Source organism: Aphanomyces astaci (genome assembly GCF_000520075.1).
Source record: "Aphanomyces astaci strain APO3 unplaced genomic scaffold supercont1.7, whole genome shotgun sequence".
Classification (NCBI taxonomy): Eukaryota; Oomycota; class Saprolegniomycetes; order Saprolegniales; family Verrucalvaceae; genus Aphanomyces; species Aphanomyces astaci.
In genome coordinates this window covers 1,141,963-1,159,838 of record NW_009798270.1, presented here as the reverse complement: position 1 = coordinate 1,159,838, position 17,876 = coordinate 1,141,963, and the positions used below count along the sequence as shown (strand labels likewise).

The following is a 17,876-nucleotide window of genomic DNA, read 5'->3' as shown; positions in this document are numbered from 1 at the left end:
GCCGCCGCTTCATCGGCACTGCCCTTCTGCAATAACGTTATGAGCTTGTGCGCACTTGACGTTAGCTTCGGAACGTCGTGGATTTCATAGGACACGGTGGTTCCTTGCACGAATGCTGTTGTCTGCAACCTTTTGTTTAACGTTCCTTTAAATCGTTCCAACGTTCATATTAGTACTCCACAGTGTGGTTCTCACGCCACGAAGGGTAGTTCAAACGATCAGAGCTTTGGGTCATCACCAGGTTGTGTTGTGGAACACCGTTGTACGTTCGGGGACTTGAGTTGCGGGGTAGTAGTAGTGGTACAGCCAATCTTTGTCCTGTGGTGTACTTTTATGCGTGCAAGGTTGGGCAAGTTAGTGTTGCTAAAAACCATATCGAGCGTTTTTCTCATTGGCTAATGACTTCCTAGGGAAGTTTTGATTGGCAGGTTGCGAAGTGTCGCTGTGAACATTAAAATGAAAAGTGATATTTGAACTCTCGCCATGTCGACAAGGTTGGACAGACTTCGGTCGTTGTCGTCGTCGAGGTCTCGCTCCTCCAGTGGCATCTATGCCTCGTCGCCCATTCCCCAGACGTCCACTGACATTCCGTCTGTGAATTCACCGCTTCTCCTGGACCCGTCGCGACCTCGACGAGTGGGGTCGTACGCTATTCGCCGCGAAGTGTTGTTTGCGATATGCTGCGTGCTGTGTTTTGCGTGTTCGGGTGGGCTTATTCTGGGGTAACGTTGCTGTACTTGAACGATATATACTATGGCATCACCAGCTCAACCTCTTCCTGCACATAGGTTTGGTCCGTTCTACACGACTCTCGTGGGAAGTGGGCAGTGGCACGAGAAGTGCTCCGAGGGAACAACCGATGCCGTGTGCCCCACGCAAGAAGTGTTCCTGCAGGTCGTGTTCTCGACCAGTTTTCTCTTCCTCAGCGCTGCCAACGTCATCTTCGGTCTGTGCATCGACATTGTCGGGCCACGCGTCGCCGCCATCACGGGATTGCTGGTACATACCATCCACTGGGTTTCTCTTCGATGTTTGACCAGTGGACTTGTAGATTGCGACTGTGGGCAACATTTGCGTGGCTTATGGGGACTCGACGGCGTACGACGGCATTGGCATCATCGCGGGGTACGGACTGATCGGCATGGGCGGCATGGGTCTGTTTCTGTCGTCATTTCAAGTGATCAACTTGTTTGAGAACCAAGGCATTCCGTGCAGCATCATGTCGAGTCTATTCAACTTGTCTGGTATTGTCTCGTTCATATTAGGCTAACTATCCTCATCAGAATAATCCCAATGTAGCCTACGTCTACATGCTGCTCAAAATTCCTGGAGCCACCCGCGGGAACTTTTTTGGCAGTTATGCGTACGTCTGACAGTGTCCATAGATAACTCTCACGTTTTGTCTAGCGTTGTGTCGGCGTTGGCGCTGGTCGTGTGCTTTGCCACGTACCCTGCAAAGAACATCCATCACGCCCGCCCGGAAATGCTGGTGCCCGGCCTAAGCTTGTACATTCCTACTCCTCGGGTTCGAACAAGCGATATCACTTTGCATCGTCACTCACCCTCCCTCGCCACCAATGTAGAAACCCACGCTCCTCTTGGACGGTCTCAAGCACGCGCTGCGGTCGGGTGACTTGTGGCACTTTGCGTTTTACTTTGGCTGGCTCTCGCTCGTGTTTTCGTTCACGGGAGGGGCCATTCCTAGCATCATCCGCCGCACCGCCGTCGACGCCGACGTCGCCGACGTGTACACCAACTTCCTCTTCCCCATCGTGTCCAACTCGACGTTTTTGTTCGCGCCGCTGGTCGGGTACTGCATTGAGCGGTTCGGGTTCCACCAAGTGTTTGCCGGGTGTTTATTCTTGACGCAGCTATTCTTGGCCACGCTGTTCGTCCCCGTGTTGGAGGTGCAGCTTCTCGGGTTTGTCTTTTGCTCTATGGCCCAAGCCAGCCTGTACACGCTCCAGTTTGCATACATCAGTACGTGCGTGGCTCGACCAATATATCGAATGTTCGTGCTAAGGTGATGGGGTATGTAGTGATGTGCTATCCGTCGCGGCTGTATGGCACGCTGCAAGCGTTTGTGACGCTGTTTAGCTTTACCATTGGATCGCTCGCATATGTCATCAACCCCCTTGCACAGCAGTACTTTGGCGGCGACTACACCCTCATCTTGACGTTCCTGGCGTTCCCAACACTCTGCCTCTATGGATTTCAGCATTTTATCCGCGAAGAGGCCGAAGAAGACAAGGCGACGTTGCCGTACGACGAGCCCATGACCCCCCAGCACCAATAACAAGCACGAGAGTTGTATGACTCCAGGCGAACTGGAAAATTCCTGTAACGTTAGTTATTGCCGATATATACGTATATTGTGAAGTCGATTCGAAATTGGAGTGGGTGCGCAGACAATCGATCGACCAATGAAAACCTAAACCTAATCAAGTAGCCAATCAAATCCACTCTTCGACGAATTCAACATCGAATTAGTGCGTGACTGAAATTAGTGTGATACTTGACGATCATCAAATATGGTGCATTTCATCTAAAGACTACAGATCGGCCATCCTCAGGAGGAGACGTTTTACTATTAAACGCCTCGGTTATTTCAGTTAAACCCACGTAATGTTGACGTTAAATTATTTTTACTTACGTTTTTTATCTGGTAAATAGGTTAAACATCCTGAATAATCCGGATACAATGGAAACGTTCATTCGGATAAGTGCTGTATACAAAGACCAAGATATACTTGATGCTCCTTTTCGGCCAAAATGTCCATATATTTCCATACAAAAAGGCTGGTTGGTTTAAATTCTATTACTCGATCAATTTTTCACCAATCGAAATTTTGAACCGTAACTTCTGTTGGTCTTGACCAGTTCTATCGTTATTACGGCTTATTTTCCTAAAAAATATCAATGCAACGTTGGAATAGCTGTCGAAAGACAAGGCATTTTTTTGTAGTCTTTAGTTGAAATGCACCATACAAAAGTCAGGACATGAGTCGATCGATAGATTTGGCGAATTAGCGCAAAAGTCCAAATTTTGGGTAAAATTTGGCAATATGACTTTCGAAAATGATTTCATTTTTATTTCAAACATACTGGTAAGTAGCTTACAGTTATTAATTGACTAATTATGCCAATATCATTTTGCAATTTCGAACTTCGCACGAGTGACACACCATACTAAGTACTAATCGAACTTTACGGTGTTATCATATATCCTTGCCAAGGGTCACGAGTGCACACAAAATCCCGCTGTCGTGGGTTGTGGGCATGCCAAAGGAAACTGCGTTAAGCTCCCCGCGTGTTTCCAGTCGACCGTACGCGGTGCACTTGTATGAGCATGATCCAGCCAACGACGAAATACAGCAAACGTTGCGAGTGAAGCCAGAGACCAAGTCGGCACTGGCAACAGCGTCAGTTCGCAGGCCACCAGGGCCTACAGTATCCGGGACTGCACCTTCATCTACGGGGACAACTTCTTCTTTAGTGGCCAAGATCCGGAAGCAGGCCAAGGAGTTGAGCGAGTTGCACGAAGAGCTTGCTACGAAGGAGAAGACGATACAAAAACTACAACAGTCCCGACTTCATGGTGGTGGAGGTGTCGCTGCAGGAGTTGGGGGGCACAAAGGCAAAGAAGTGGAAGAATGGAAAACCAAGTACCTAAAGGAGCAAAAGAAGTACGACACCAGCCTGAAAAAGCTGCATGAAATGAAAGCTGCGTTGGATATGAAGGACCAGGAGAAGCAACGATTGGTGGGGCATTTCGATCAATTTGACCAAGCTCTACGAGACTTGCGTAATGCGAGGGCTCGTTGCGAGGTAGCAGGGTTTGGGTACACGTGGCTATCTAACGGTTGGGAACTACTAGGAGGGTGGTGCTGACACACACTTTACCAGCGACGAAGAGCGCATGTACGTTCGATTGCTGGAAGAAGGGATGCAGGTCAAAGCAGAAGAATTCAACGTCAGTGGCCATGCAGAGTTGATGGTCGTCTTGGCCGAGTTAAGGCAGACAATCCAAGGCCAGGCTGAGAAACTTCGGGCCAAGGACCAACAGATTCTTGCACTGCAAGTGGAAAAAGCAAACTCGATGCATGTAAGAGTCCTTGACATGTGCAATGTGGATGTTATAGCCAGAATTCCAAACACCAAACTCACACTTGATTGTCAATAATGGCACAGACGGCCCACACCGATGTCGAGTCGACCACCAACTCATTGGCGTCCATGACAAAACAGAAGGAAGCCATCATAGACTACGCGCAATCCTTGTCGGACAAGCACAGTGCGATGGACTCGCAAGTACGTAGCGTTGCAAACCCTCATTCCCACGCATTTAATTTGTGGTTTTTTTAGAACGCTGAATTAACAGCGCAAGTGGCCACGCTGAACCAATTGCATGAACACACGGCAGTCGAATTGAAAAGCGTCGCCGAGCGGTACGCGACGTTGGTCGCCAACTTCGACGCGGTCCAGCTCGACAATGCAGCGCTAAAGCAAACCCTTGCCCAGCTGCAAGGGCAATCTCAAGACAAAGACGCCCGTCTCGCTGCATTGTACGACGAATGCCAAGCGGCTCGTCAACAAGTTCGTGACATGAAAACGCTGCAAGACGATCTGCTGAATGGCATTGGGGACGCCAAAGACAGCGAGCGCAAGTGGAAGGACAAGGCGGACGCGTCCCAGCGACAACTGGACGACGTGCTCATCAAGTTGACCGCGGCCCAACACGACGTGGCGGGGATGACCCACCAGCAATCTCAAGCCGACACCGTTTTATCCACTTTGAAAGGCGAAGTCGAGTCGTTGAAAGCGTCCGTGGTGCGCCTCCAACAAGACAAAGTAAGCACCGCATCATGCATCACGATTTGAAGATGTCATAACATCCCCATCTCACATCTTACATAGGATCGACTGCAAACGGAATGCGACCACATGCGCGAGTACGAAAACGCTGTCACAGACAGAAGCCAGCACCGCAAGTCGTACACGGCGGTTGCTGAGTCGGAGCGAACCCTCCGAGCCGACCTGCACATGATAGATATGTTTGTACATTCGACCCCTCATCATCACAGCTCATCCCCCTCCACCCATAATACCCACGCCAAGCCCGACAACAACGAAGCTGCCAGCTCTTCGTTTGTCGAATGGTACATTGTGGGGGACGTGGTGTCGCGGGTGGCGGTGCTGGACCAACGCCGCCTGCCGCCGCAGCTGGTGCAGCGCCTGCCTCGGTTCTCGTCCTTCTTGAACCAGGTGTTTGTAGCTGTGGACACGCTCATCCACCACGTGTCCATGGTCGACACATCGTGGAAGCGAGAGCGCTTCAACCTCGTGGCAGCCCGAGACGCGTTTGAGTCGTCGGCCGCGCTGATTCAGACCGAGCTCGACATGATGCGCCAGTGGAGTTTTCAGCTCCACGACGAACTGCAGCATGTAAAAATATTGTCGTCCTGGTTTGAGAACATAACATGCCGTCCTGTAGACGTCGCGCGCCAAGGTCGAGATCGACCAGCAGTACCAGACGTCCACGGCGGTGGCCAAAGAAGCAAGCGAACGGGCGCAGGAACTCGAGCAAAGCTACGCCGCGTGTCTTCAGACGCTACGCACGACGCAGGCCGCCGTCGAGTCGGTCAACCTTGAGGTCTGCGTTACATGAACACGAGGACACTACCATATCGGGAAATGCTAGTGCTATACCCTAACATGGAAATAGTTGACCCAAGTCGACTGCCAGCGACATGCTTTGGCGGCACAAGTAGAGGACTTAGCCGTGCGTTTGGAGAAGTCGCAACAAGAGGTGTCCGATCTTCGCAGCGAAGCGACCACGAGGACACAATCCCTGGATACCGCCACGAAGCAACTTCAAGAAAGCCAGACTGACGTGGAAAAATGGATTGCAGCACACGCGCGATTGAACGAGAAATTGAAAGAAGTTACATTGGATGCGGCAGCGCACGACTCTTTGGTCGAGGAGTGCGCTGCGTTGAAGCAGAAGGTACACGTATACGTATATGTTGATAGCACTAGCGATGAGTTTTGATGGCTTATGGAGAGTCATAGGTGGCCGAAAGCGATCGTGTTATAGCCACCGTCTCAGACGACCAGCGTCGACACTTAGATGCCATGCAAACCCACTCAAAACAATTGGAGGCTGCGATTTGGGAAGTGTTTTCGACCGTCCAGAGCCACCTCCCTAAGTCCCAAGCCACCAAGCCGGACGACGCGACGACGGCATTGCGGCACCTCCCGATTCTTCTGGAGCGAATCGTCCAGCATCAGATCAAAACTCTCACGCACGAGTCGATGAAGGTGGCGCTTCTGCAGAACTGCCAAAGCGTAGGGACTGCGAAGTGACGAGATAGCTGTTTGACGCGCGTGAGATAGGTAGACTACCAGGACCCGTCGTTGTGTCTGCTTCGAGAATTGAAGACGGATCTGCAGCAACTAACCGACGAAAACCAGGTAAGTGTCTTCGTGATATGTGGTGACTGACAACATGATGGATAGGCATTGAAAGCCCAATTGTCCGATTGTCGAGCGGACTACATGACCCATCTCTATGCGCCACCGCGAGAAGACAGCTCAAAACCACCGATGCCACAACAGGCCAAGACCGCTTTGATTGTGCCACGCACCCAGAACAATGCTGACATTGTCGACGCCTTGCGCAAAAAGTTAAAGGCAAAAGCCACAGCGATGCTACCTATAAACCAACCAAGGGTGGCGGGTGGCAGGTCTCATGCGACGGCGGACGAGTATGTGGCGAACACGCGGGCGTCGAGTTTGGACGAGCAACTCGACCAGTTGCACGCAGCGTTTGCGTCATTTCGCACAGATGTGTAATAGAACGAGTGAGTGTAAACTAGGAATATGGAGTACTTTATCGTCCGGGTTCTGGTGCTTGTTCTCGTTTGCGGAGGAGGTACTCGTTGCGTTCGGCACGCTTCTGGGCACGCACTTCGGCCTCGTTCTTCGTGACGATATCATCTACACACAAGGAGTTGGCATCAGATGAAGATAGCTGGACGTACAGAATCCTGTCTTCACCATGAAGAGCTCCACTCCTGCGCCGACAACGAAGCACACTGGCACCAACTTGACCAGGAACGGCTTGAGCGAGGCCGTCTGCGCCATCCTTCAGGTTTTGTACTGTCGAGATATGAGCCAATCGCTGCTCTTGAAATCAACGAGCCAATCACAGTGAGCTTCAAATTATCCAATCAAACCCAAGATCGTAGTGGAACTTGGCAATTTGACATACCGGTATGACAACGGCATCGTCGTGGAGGACTCGCCGCGACGTGGATGTGTATGGTTCATGCCAGCGAATTCAAGTAAGTGACACGTGAAGCATGACGTTAGACGTATGAGGTTGAACTCCCAGGCAGCGTTTCGGGGATGGAGAGTTCGCATGCGGCTGGTGAAGGGCGTGCGAAAGGAATTCGAAGCCATTTTGAAGGAACTGGAAGGAGATGACTTCCTCCACTTGCTGCTGCATTGCGAACCCACTGCAGTGGAATGGAAATCAACTTATTCGCTCTGTCGTCCGACATTTACGCAAGAACTTGGGGCTTTTTTCCATGTACAAGGGCACGAGGTCGTTGTTCAGGTGCAATCGCCGTCGCCTCGGAACTCCATGCAGCACACCATAGCCCATGATAGCGACAATGACACTATGGAAGGTTCCATGGAAGCGGAGTCCCAAAGGGAAGGCACGGATGACGTTGCTCGTGCTCCTGCAAACGTCGATGTACCCACAGTTGTGCATGATGAATCAAGGTCCAAAGTCAACTTGTCCGAGGAAGTTGGGCCCATCGTTCTCGATAGTGTCAACGACAACGAGCCATCGGATGCTGCTTCCTCATCCAGCAGCTCTATGACGGCCACTCTCAACATGGAGAAGGGGGTCGCAGAGGCGTCGCCTGCCACGCAAGGCAGCCTGCCGGGTACGCCCCTTGATCAAGCTCCATACATTCAGAACCACATGTTGGGACTAGATGACCGAGACACGCAGCTGCGCCTCTTGCTGCAAATGTCACCAAGCGACATTCAGCGAGAAATTGAATGGGCTCGCCGTGCGTTGCGAGAACGAATACAGGTAGTACAACTCTTTGCGTCATCTATCGGTGGACTTATGCTCCAAAATGGACAGTTCCTGCGTCAATGCAGGTCGTGAGGCGGAAGCACCAAGTGATTGAGCGGTCCATATCTTTAATCCTCTGTACGAACGATGGAGTTTGTCCAGCATCATGCATTCCCTCGCGTACTCCCATAGTGTAAGTTCGACATGGAGAGGTGATGGATTATGTGTCCTTCGACAGCCAACTGCCATCCCCGACGAATCGTGAACATACCGACGACGACTCCCGACGGCGAGCATTTGCCTACAGTAGGACCAGAGATTGTTCTCCATTCACGTTAACATGAACTCGACGCATGAAGGCATTGAACCGAAGAGGCATGCATCGCCAGCAATGCGACGGCGACAATGGGCAACCCCCACCCCTTTAGTTGAGCCTCGTGTGGAGTACTCGCCTCTGCACTCGCTTGCATCGTTAGGCATGCGGCTGGCCTCGACGCATTGCCTGAAGTTCCACCATGATGTGGTTGATCTGGTACAAAATATCAGAGGTTTAGGTGTATTGCAGTGGAGTATACAAAACGCAAGGCATTAAATAGATTGTGTAAAAAATGAAGTTGTCACATGGGTTGAAATCTTGCAACATTTTATACGACGGCGGACGGACGCGGTGGCGGCGCCAGGTACCATGTTCACGTCTCCGTTGGCAAAGAAGCAAAAGATCCACATGCATGCGACGCCAGAAACACCTGTCAATCGCAAGGCAGCAACAGCTTTGAATGGAACGACGATGTTTCCCGAAGACATGCACGCCAAGACCGTCCGAAGCCTCCGGCGGATGGTGGGTTCGTGTTTGGCCACCAACCAACCATCGAGCGCCGTGTTCTACGCCAGCAAGTTGGCGACGATGACAGGTGATGCGTTGGACTTGATGCTATTGGCAAGAAGTTACTACGCCACGGGCGACTTCCATCAAGCGATCCACGCGTTGAAGCAACTTACCGACGTGAAGGGGCACCCGAACAACTTCGCTGCCCAACACAGTCCACGACATCCGACAAAACCCCGTCCAACATGTCCCGACGAACATTCTCTCTTGAGCGCGTACCTCCTCCTTGCCCAAGCGATGGTGGGTACACCGCATTGATGCATTCGCTCATCAGCCATTTCCTAGATAGCCATCTTGCAATGGGACGACTGTCAAGACATGCTTGACACCGTGCTCGTGGGCAGCGAAGATCACATCCTTCGGAAGGCGCATGCTTGTCGGCGTTCTCCCGCGGTCGATGACAAAGATCCACTCCATCCCCAGTCCCCCATCAATGTCATTGCGTCGCTCTGTTGTGTGCGCGGCGATGTCTGCGAAGCGCTGGAAAGCCGCGAGCGTGCCGCATATTGGTATTCATTGGCGTTAAAGTGCGACGTGCACTGCTGCGATGTACGCCTCTCGTCCGCCCCATCACGAGGAGGATGTTGATACACATGTTCATGTTCCAATTGTAGGCGTTCAGGCACCTCGTGGACGACATCATGCTGTCATCGCTGCAGGAGCGCCACCTGTTTGAATCGCTCTCGTTTCACGGTCCCGAAGACGAGTATTTGAAGTGCTTTTACGCGTCGCAGCTTGGACGGGTTCGTACACTTCAAGTGCAATGTGACACCCCGTAATCAGATGTGGGTAGTACGACCCGTCGCCACCTGTCGCAGACAAGTTTCGCGCCGTGGAAATGGTGCACGGCTTGCAAGCCAACATCGACGTGATGGTTGCCAAGGCTGAAACGTACTACTACCAGCTCGACACGGAGAAAGCCTATGCCATCTGCCAACGGTACACAATCACTTGCATACATGTATCTCGGCAATCTCATCTCGATGCAAACTATGACGTTCGTGTGAGTAGAATACGCACCGACGCGCCGTTCGATTACAAGTCGATTCCTGTGTACGTGAGTACGCTGGTGCAGCTCGACAAACGCAGCGACCTCTTTCACTTTGCCCATGACCTGGTTGGTATTCATACTTAAAGGGTCCTCACTATCTATTGATATGACTTGTGTGGCCACTTGCGTCGCTAGGTGGCCAAGTACCCGACCAAGGCCGCGGCGTGGTACACCGTCGGATGCTACTACCTAGTGGTAGGCAATTTGGACGGAGCCCACCGATTCTTTCAGTACGCTTATCATCACTCTGTTGTATGCACACATTCCTGAGTGTGGACGTGGTTGGTTGCTAGCAAGGCCACCCACGTGGAGCCCCAGTTTGCGCCGGCGTGGCTCGGCTTTGGCCACGTGTTTGCTCTTCAAGACGAGAGCGATCAGGCCATGGCGTCGTACCGGACGGCGTCGCGGCTGTCCCTCGGCTGCCACCTCCCGCTGCTGTGTATGGGCATGGAGCACTACCGCGTAAACAACCTCCCGTCGGCGCTGCAGCTGGTCGTGCAGGCGCGGACAGTGTGCCCCACCGACCCCCTCGTGTACAACGAACTGGGGGCGGTGTACTGTCGACAGCGCAAGTACCGAGCCGCCATCGACGTGTTTTCCAAAGCGTTGACGCTGTGTGACCATCTGCCACAGGTACAGGAGTAGCAGTCGATGAAACACATCCAGTGGACAATATGTACTGCTAGTAGTACTTAGTATTGTAAGTTCCTTTGGAGTTAATTGATATGGTTGTGGTGTATAGGCCTTGCTAGTAGCGTGGGAACCTACCTTTTTCAACATGGCACAGGCCTATCGAAAGCTACGGTACGCCCACCGTGATGGGCACTATCAATGATAGATATGTAGGGAATACAAGGTAGCGATACAGTACTACCAACAAGCGCTGGCGTTGTGTCCTACGAATGTACGATATATTACATATGTAGATAGATATGCGCGACTAATTGTCCTTATGTTGTAGCCGTCCACGCACTTTGCCCTTGGGTTTACGTACCACATGCAGAATCATTTGGACGATGCCATCGATTCCTACCACACAGTACGAGCCTGGATGGATTCAAATGTCGCTTCTCACTGACGTACTTGCATTCTCTATCCCAAGGCACTGTCGTTCGACCCCGAAGATGCAACAGCCGCTCAAATGCTCGACGAAGCCCTGAGAAGTTTGCTCACATCCGCCTCCCTGCAAGATGCCCCGGACATGTCTCCCCATGCAGAGGATAACCTGTCGGACACAAATGACTTGAGTCTGACCATGGACCTGTCGTTTGAAAGCACCGACATGTAGGACGATCTTGAACGGTCAAAATCAGATTTGGATTATTGGTCAAAATAATTAATGATTGACCAATCAAGGATGGGAATGGAATACCCCTTGAGGCCAATGGTTGCCATATTCACACTTAACGAATCATGGTGCGCAAGAAGAGGAAGACAACCGTCAACTACTTGGTGAAGACGAGAGGTCTGGCCAGTTCCAGCCTTCCGCTGCCTGTGGACATCCGCGACATTGACCTGCCGACGGCGGGCTCGGTTCGTCTGGCCATCTCGACGGCACCCGACACCGCCGCCAACTTGGAGCTCAATTTGGAGGAATTGTATGGGAATCTCGTGCAAGCCCCAGATACATACGCCCAACTTAAAGTACTGCAGCTGTTCCGATCGCATCTTAAACTCGTGATCACGGCGGCCGCCACCATCCAAACCCTTCCGGACTTGACCCAGACGACATTCTGGCAGGTGGCACAGGACTCGTGTCGCTTCATCTTTCGTCTCTACCTTCATCCGTCCATGAAAGCCATGCGCAAGACGATCTTACCCATCCTTGACTCGTTGTCGTTGTACGATGCCACGTTCCCCGCGCTCGTGGCTTCCACGGGCAGCAGCATTGGAGATATCATCGTGTCCGAAGTAACCCGATTCCTAGACGTCGTCCTCGCCCAGTCGTACGAACTCGACGCCACCATCCCGTTGGACCAAATCCTCGCCCTGTGCGAGTACTCGACGGCCACAGAGTCGCTCTGGGTCCTACACCACACGTTGAAGTCGACGTATTTGGTCCAGTTGATCGAGTACTGCAACGACCAACTGCGACTTATCGCGGCTCCCATTGTGTCATACCATGGCCAGCATGACGTGGCAGCAGGAGCGTCCAGTACGGACAATGACGACGACGACACCCAGCCGTCCGAGGTCGTCGTTGCGTCCGAGCGGTGCCTTGGCGTGCTCAAGAGCGTCATCATTCTGTGCACGGCGGCGGACAAACCATCGACGCTGCGTCTGATGGATCCATCAGTCCCTTCCGACTCGTCGTCGCAGTCATCCCTCGTTGGTAGCTTGGAGCACTTTGTGACTCAAAGCCTCGTGCTGTTGGCCACGTCAGCGGTGCACAAAGACCTGGTGACTACCGTCGGATTAGCCACGACACTTCTCCTCAAAGTGCATGTTCTGGAAGCCAAAGTGACCGCGAACGTCGAGCTCACGTACGTGCAAGCCATGTCGTCGTGGCTGCTGGGCGACGGCAGTTGTTCCCTCCCTTTAATGCCGTCGGACACGATGACCAGTCTGTCGGCGATGCCCAAGCTGGCCTTGTATCGAGGGTTCCTCAACAGCATCACAGACCATTCGTTCTTGTATCAAGAACCACCAGCCCCAATTCTGGTGGAAGTGCTTTTCACGACAGTGTTGAGCCACTGCCACAGCGCCCACTTGACGGTTCGCATGTATGCATTCCAAGTGTTGGAGATGTTCTTGCGTCGCATCGTCCAGCAACCGGTGCTGGTGCTGACCACCAACACTGTGTATGCGTTGCTAGACACGATTCTTCTCAACTGGGAGCATCCGGCCAAGAAGATCAACCAGTTTATGGCGCCCATGTTCACCCACGTGGTGACCGTGCTCGGCCTGGACGCAGCCTTCGACTGGCCGGCGATGCTGCGCCGACTGCTGCTGCAACCCGAACAGCATCGCAGCAAGTACATCGCGCTGGGCATCCTTCTCCCGAAACTGGACGCGGTGTCACTGCTCGACCAGCACCCGACTCTGCTGCACGGCGTGCTTTCGGCCGTGGGCAATCAAGAAGTGGCCGCGTCCGCTGCGTCGCTGTTTGTCCAGCTTCTTGAGGCGCTTCGACGAGCGACATCAACGACCACACTCACGCCCGACCTCACTGCGTGGAGCAAGTGGTGGGTCGATGCTGTAGTCGACGCCCTTCTCAACTCAGACACGCACCTCCGTCTCCGCATTGCTACATACGTGCTGCCGATCCTTGTGAAATCAGAGCCCGCCAGTGTCGCCATCTTGCTGGAAGCTGCCCGCCTCCGTCCAGGTATGATGCTTACCGTTCACTTTTTTCATGCAAAATATTGAATTCCCATGCGTTTGGTGTGTAGACTCGGACGCGAGGCTCTGGACGCTGTTGGAACTGGTCAAGTGCGCGCGAAAGATCATGCTGGAGCCGCCGACTTTGACGACGGACGAAATCAACTTTGGCTTGACCCATGCGAGCGGAGATATTCGCATGGCAGCGTATGACATGCTCTGTACTAGTCTGAAAACCACGTCGCTCCCGTCTGAATCGGACATTGCGTTCGTGCAGACGTTTTTGCTGTCGAGTGCCAAGTCCATTGCAACGTCGCTGCGGATGAAGCTCATCATTGGGCTCAAAGCAACCTTGTTGCGCATCCGTGAAGGCGCGCGCAAGACGTGCCGACGCGACGTGACCGCCTCCGAGCACCTGGCGTTGCAGTTTCCAGCGTGGCTCGAGGGGTTCGTCGTGAGCTGCATCACCCCCAGTGCGACCCCCCAACGCCTGACCATGGGCCTCGAGGTGTTTCAACTGTACACGCAAATATTTGACAACCCCCCGTCGCTGCACACGCCCGCGATAACGAACGCGCTGCTGAACGCCATGATCAGCTGCTGGGACCGCGTCCGGACGCTGTCGTATTCGATTCTGGAAACGTTTCCGTCGCCCCTGCCGGGCTACGAGCTCGGCCTGGATACGCTTTTTGACTGGGCAATGACGCTGTGCTGCAGTCCTCGTCAACGAGAAAGCGACGCCGGAGCCCATTTCATGCGGCTCTTGTATAAACAGCACGTCCACTTGACTTTCCTCCCCTCCCCGCGCACTCCCCAGGCCTGCGTCGCGCACATCGTGGCCCTCCTCGGCGCTCGCTTGGACGAGTTGGAGACAGTGAATGCCCCCGGCGAGCCGCCATTGATCCATGGCCTTCTCTTGGCCACTCGGTACATGCTGGAAGACACGCCGTCCCTCGATCATACGTGGCACGCCCCCGTGACAGCGATCTTTTCTGTGCTCTGGCGGGCGCTGAATACGGCGTTGGTGGTAGTGGGAGACGCCACGTCCGGCGTCGGAACCCAAGCGCTCGATGCTGCGTACGCCGTGGTGGGCGAAGTGTCTGCTATCCCCCCGCTCCGGGCCAAGATGGACTGCCGCGGGCATTTGGTTCTGGACGACCCGGACGTGGCCGACGGAGACTCGGCCCAACGCGCGGTTGTTGGAAGCTGGCTCGCGGCTCGAGAGGCGGCTGCCGTCTTGGCCACTCTCGTCAAAGCGGCGTTGATCACCCCCTCCCTTCTGGAGACCCCCACCACTGCGTCGTCCGTGCAACGTGCCGGGGACGTGCTGCTCAACGCCCTATTTGAACTCAAACACGGGGGGGCGGTTGCGACCGTGTCCGTGGCCTACGAAGACATTTGCAAAGCTCTCTTGTCGTCCTCTCCTTCTTTCTCCACCTCCTCGACGGACTCGATCCGGCGATCGTTGGCGCTCAGCCCAGCCAAGTGGTGCGACGTGCTCTTGCATCGTCTGGAACACGCCGAGCAGCAGTTCATCCTTCGTCGCAGCGCCGGATTTGCCAGTAGCTTCGTGGCCATTTTGCGCGCCGAGCCGCGCAATGCCGCCGCCACGCTGTTGCCCCATGTCCTCGCGACCCTTTTGCGACTGGCGAGGGACGTGGACACGGTCGAACGTGTGCGAGTGCATGCGCTGAACATTTTGAAACTGCTGGGTCAAGACGCCATCCTTGCCGAAGACGTCGCGGTGTTCGTGCCCGACCTACTCACCGTGGCCGTCCATGGCTTTGAATCCAAGTCATGGGCTGTCCGGAACTCGTCCATGATGCTCTTCGCCGCGGCCACACAGCGCGCGATCGGGGACAAGCAAGTGGCGGACGGCGCTGCTGCCGTCGGCGTGTCGGCACAGGACGTGTTTACGCGGTGCAAGGGCCTGGACACGTTTTTGCTGACGCATTTGCAATCGCAAGTGTATCCGCTGCTGCTGTTTTTGAGCCGCCTTCGTCCGGACGACGTCGCTGACCAGCACTCGGCCGCCACCATCTCGGATGTCCTTCCACTCGACACGTTTGTCCCCCTCGTGGTGGCCTGTGCAGGGGAAACCCACATCTTCCACCGCCGGATGGCCGCGCACGCGTTGGCGGCCATCGTTGCGCCGACTTCGATTCCAGCTGTCGTCGCAACCCTTGTCCAAGCGCTCCAAGGCCCTCGCTACAAGAACAACAAACTGCACGGGTCAATGCTCCAGCTGCAAGCGTTGGTGGACAAGTATCAACCACCCATTTCAAAGACAACGTTAACGTCGACATGGATGGACGCATTGGATGCCGACTTGGCCGCGGTACTTCCACGGCTGTTGGCCCTGCGTTGTGATACAAACCGAGGCGTGTTCGTCCATTTGGCACTGCAAGTCGTGGCGAAAGTGACGGAAAAATCTGGCAACAAGTCGGCGTTGTGGCCGCTTCTTGTGGCCCACTGCGACGCGGTCAGCTACATTCAGCCATCCGCTTCTCCGTCCCCCGGGCACGATCTGTACCTCCAAGGCGTCGCATCATGCCTCGTGCAAGCGGCCCTTGCAGACGAGAAGGCCGCCGAATCTCTGGTCCGTGGATTAACCAGCCCCGTGTTTGAACTTCGTCGGAGCACCACCCGTGAGTTCGCAGACCATTTGCACATGCTTCCATGGCAGCATGCGACCTTTGCTGGCATTGTTGGTGCGGTGACTGCCCAACTCGTCAACGAGTCGCATCCACCTACCCGGACCAAGCAGCTGGTGCTGCTTTCCCAGCTCTTGGAAACTAACAGCGATCACGTTCGAGTCATGGTGGCCGTGCCAGGTGTGGTCGATCGCATTCTGGCGCTCGCGGTGGACTCGATGGACCCGTTGGCGACCGGACCCGCGGTGGAACTACTCGGACGCGTGATACTCGTCCAGCCACACGTGTTGCCCTCGTTTGTCGAGCGTGTGGTGGAATTGAGCGACGAAAACAAACCGTTAGGGGTGCGCCTCGCGGCGGCCAAGAGCTTGCGCGGCTGCAGCGGCAGTGTCCTCCGTCCCCACGACCACATGGACGTGACCGTGGCCGCATGGATTGCTACTTTGGACTTGCTCCAGGACGACGACGTGGGGGTGCGGGATGTGATCCGCGTCGCCGCGGTCGAGTCCATCAACCACCAGGGACTCACCCAGTCGTCCGACATGTTGGTACTGCCTCGAGCCATCGATTTCCTCGCCTCCCACCCGACCCTCGCGGCATCGACCGTCTTGCGTGACCACGTGCAAGGAACCCTGGAAGCGTGGACCACTGTGGTGCCCTGGCTGGACGAGTGCCTCCAAGACTCGACCCACCTCCTCCTCTGCGAAAAGATATTTGAAGCCGAGAGCGGCAACTACTTCAAACAGCCCGCGTTGACCGTGCAACTGTACACGTGGCACTTTGTGCGCACGGGGGTGGTACCTGCCCCACCGTCTATCCTCCCCCAGGCCATGGCGGCGCTGCAGCAGTGGCTTAAGTCGGCCACGGTTCATGCGTGGATTGGCGGCACCACGTTCTTCCCCGACGTGTTCCCCCGACTGCATAACCTCCTCGTGGTGGCGGTCGCCGTCGTGCTCGTCCTTGGCCAAGCCCACCCCGAGCTGCATGGCGTGGCGTCGGCTTTGCTTGCCCACCAAGGGAACATGCATCCATTGGTGCACACTGCGTTGACTGCTTTGAAGGACGCGGCAGCTGATCCAAAGGCTGTGTCTACGGACAACGCGTTGGCGTCTATCATGTACCTCGCTCCATTTTGGTCGACCAAATTAGGTCGAAACGTGTAATTTGAGGAGACAGATAACTGTAGGGAGAGTCAATTTAGGAATTATTTTGCTTTTCAATATTCTTCTTTTCAACACCAAAAAGAAAGAGCAACTTGAACCTGTGACAACCCAATCAAATTGTAGCGATTGACAGCTAATCACGAAGCAGAATGTTGCTGGCCGTGCCTTTCACGACTTGACGCGATGGGTCCTGCAAGGCAAGACCGTCCAGTATTCACGTCAGTATTCACGTCGCGCTGGGAAACATTTGAGGATAGAGTAGTTGTAGCGAGGCGCACATCACAGTTGGAAGGCTTAGCGCTGCTTATATGACAGGTTTGCATAACCGGGACTGTTCCAGATAAACCCCTGGTCACTAATTACTTACTGTACTGTTATTACTAATAGTAGTATACTAATCCGGATAATGCATCGCCTCGACGGGCAATCACTTATTGTGCTTTTCACCTTTTTTGGCTAATCCAGGACTAAAACCATGCTTTAATAAAAATTCGTCGTAAAATTACGGCACCTATCCATGGTTTTACGGATGCAAGTGAAGTTATTTTACGGTTCAACGTTGAATTCTTCCTATTCGTGATGCTTTGATTGGCTAAGAATTGGTGGAGGTGCTCGGTTTTATCTTACTTCCTCCGTTCCAGTATACCTGTGTGAAGTTACGCCAGAGACTCTAACCTTGGCTAGAGGGGGTTTCAGAGGGCCTAAA

At 54.0% G+C, this 17,876-nt stretch overlaps 6 protein-coding genes across 11 annotated transcripts; 5 read left to right on the top strand and 1 right to left on the bottom strand.

Annotated features, from left to right (window-relative positions):
* The first annotated feature begins 468 nt into the window (after nucleotides 1-468).
* Nucleotides 469-2,442, top strand: H257_04304 (hypothetical protein). The gene is made up of 7 exons (XM_009828740.1): nucleotides 469-722; nucleotides 789-999; nucleotides 1,052-1,244; nucleotides 1,300-1,363; nucleotides 1,408-1,525; nucleotides 1,584-1,980; nucleotides 2,040-2,442. The coding sequence occupies exons 1-7, from the start codon at nucleotides 484-486 to the stop codon at nucleotides 2,294-2,296; spliced, it is 1,479 nt and encodes a 492-aa protein (XP_009827042.1). The 5' UTR covers nucleotides 469-483; the 3' UTR covers nucleotides 2,297-2,442.
* Nucleotides 2,443-3,237: 795 nt separating this feature from the next.
* H257_04303 lies at nucleotides 3,238-7,159 on the top strand. Of its 2 annotated transcripts, none has more exons than XM_009828739.1 (10): nucleotides 3,238-3,828; nucleotides 3,878-4,105; nucleotides 4,192-4,311; nucleotides 4,366-4,851; nucleotides 4,918-5,445; nucleotides 5,495-5,653; nucleotides 5,726-6,007; nucleotides 6,073-6,348; nucleotides 6,401-6,474; nucleotides 6,520-7,159. In XM_009828739.1, exons 1-9 carry the CDS (start codon nucleotides 3,280-3,282, stop codon nucleotides 6,437-6,439), a joined length of 2,667 nt encoding a protein of 888 aa, XP_009827041.1. In that variant the 5' UTR covers nucleotides 3,238-3,279; the 3' UTR covers nucleotides 6,440-6,474; nucleotides 6,520-7,159. The 2 variants fall into 2 exon arrangements, with proteins under 2 accessions (XP_009827041.1, XP_009827040.1); XM_009828738.1 differs by having other exon boundaries at nucleotides 6,397-6,474.
* On the bottom strand, nucleotides 6,476-7,159 carry H257_04302 (hypothetical protein). The gene is made up of 2 exons (XM_009828737.1): nucleotides 7,044-7,159; nucleotides 6,476-6,999 (listed from the first exon to the last, which is right to left on the bottom strand). Exons 1-2 carry the CDS (start codon nucleotides 7,144-7,146, stop codon nucleotides 6,893-6,895), a joined length of 210 nt encoding a protein of 69 aa, XP_009827039.1. The 5' UTR covers nucleotides 7,147-7,159; the 3' UTR covers nucleotides 6,476-6,892.
* Nucleotides 7,160-7,262: 103 nt separating this feature from the next.
* H257_04301 (hypothetical protein) lies at nucleotides 7,263-8,688 on the top strand. 5 transcript variants are annotated; one of them, XM_009828735.1, is made up of 5 exons: nucleotides 7,265-7,346; nucleotides 7,397-7,791; nucleotides 7,840-7,958; nucleotides 8,010-8,110; nucleotides 8,165-8,688. In XM_009828735.1, the coding sequence occupies exons 1-5, from the start codon at nucleotides 7,278-7,280 to the stop codon at nucleotides 8,186-8,188; spliced, it is 708 nt and encodes a 235-aa protein (XP_009827037.1). In that variant the 5' UTR covers nucleotides 7,265-7,277; the 3' UTR covers nucleotides 8,189-8,688. The 5 variants fall into 5 exon arrangements, with proteins under 5 accessions (XP_009827035.1, XP_009827037.1, XP_009827038.1 ...); XM_009828736.1 differs by having other exon boundaries at nucleotides 7,840-8,110; nucleotides 8,165-8,401; nucleotides 8,455-8,688; XM_009828734.1 differs by having other exon boundaries at nucleotides 7,397-7,958; nucleotides 8,165-8,401; nucleotides 8,455-8,688.
* Nucleotides 8,689-8,780: 92 nt separating this feature from the next.
* Nucleotides 8,781-11,320, top strand: H257_04300 (hypothetical protein; the record flags this gene model as incomplete). The annotated part of the gene is made up of 11 exons (XM_009828731.1): nucleotides 8,781-9,221; nucleotides 9,267-9,530; nucleotides 9,596-9,724; nucleotides 9,775-9,920; nucleotides 9,993-10,098; nucleotides 10,168-10,262; nucleotides 10,326-10,665; nucleotides 10,775-10,836; nucleotides 10,879-10,936; nucleotides 10,994-11,071; nucleotides 11,135-11,320. 11 exons carry the CDS (start codon nucleotides 8,781-8,783, stop codon nucleotides 11,318-11,320), a joined length of 1,905 nt encoding a protein of 634 aa, XP_009827033.1.
* A 120-nt stretch (nucleotides 11,321-11,440) lies between these two features.
* On the top strand, nucleotides 11,441-17,247 carry H257_04299 (hypothetical protein). The gene is made up of 2 exons (XM_009828730.1): nucleotides 11,441-13,360; nucleotides 13,425-17,247. The coding sequence occupies exons 1-2, from the start codon at nucleotides 11,446-11,448 to the stop codon at nucleotides 17,168-17,170; spliced, it is 5,661 nt and encodes a 1,886-aa protein (XP_009827032.1). The 5' UTR covers nucleotides 11,441-11,445; the 3' UTR covers nucleotides 17,171-17,247.
* Nucleotides 17,248-17,876: the final 629 nt, after the last annotated feature.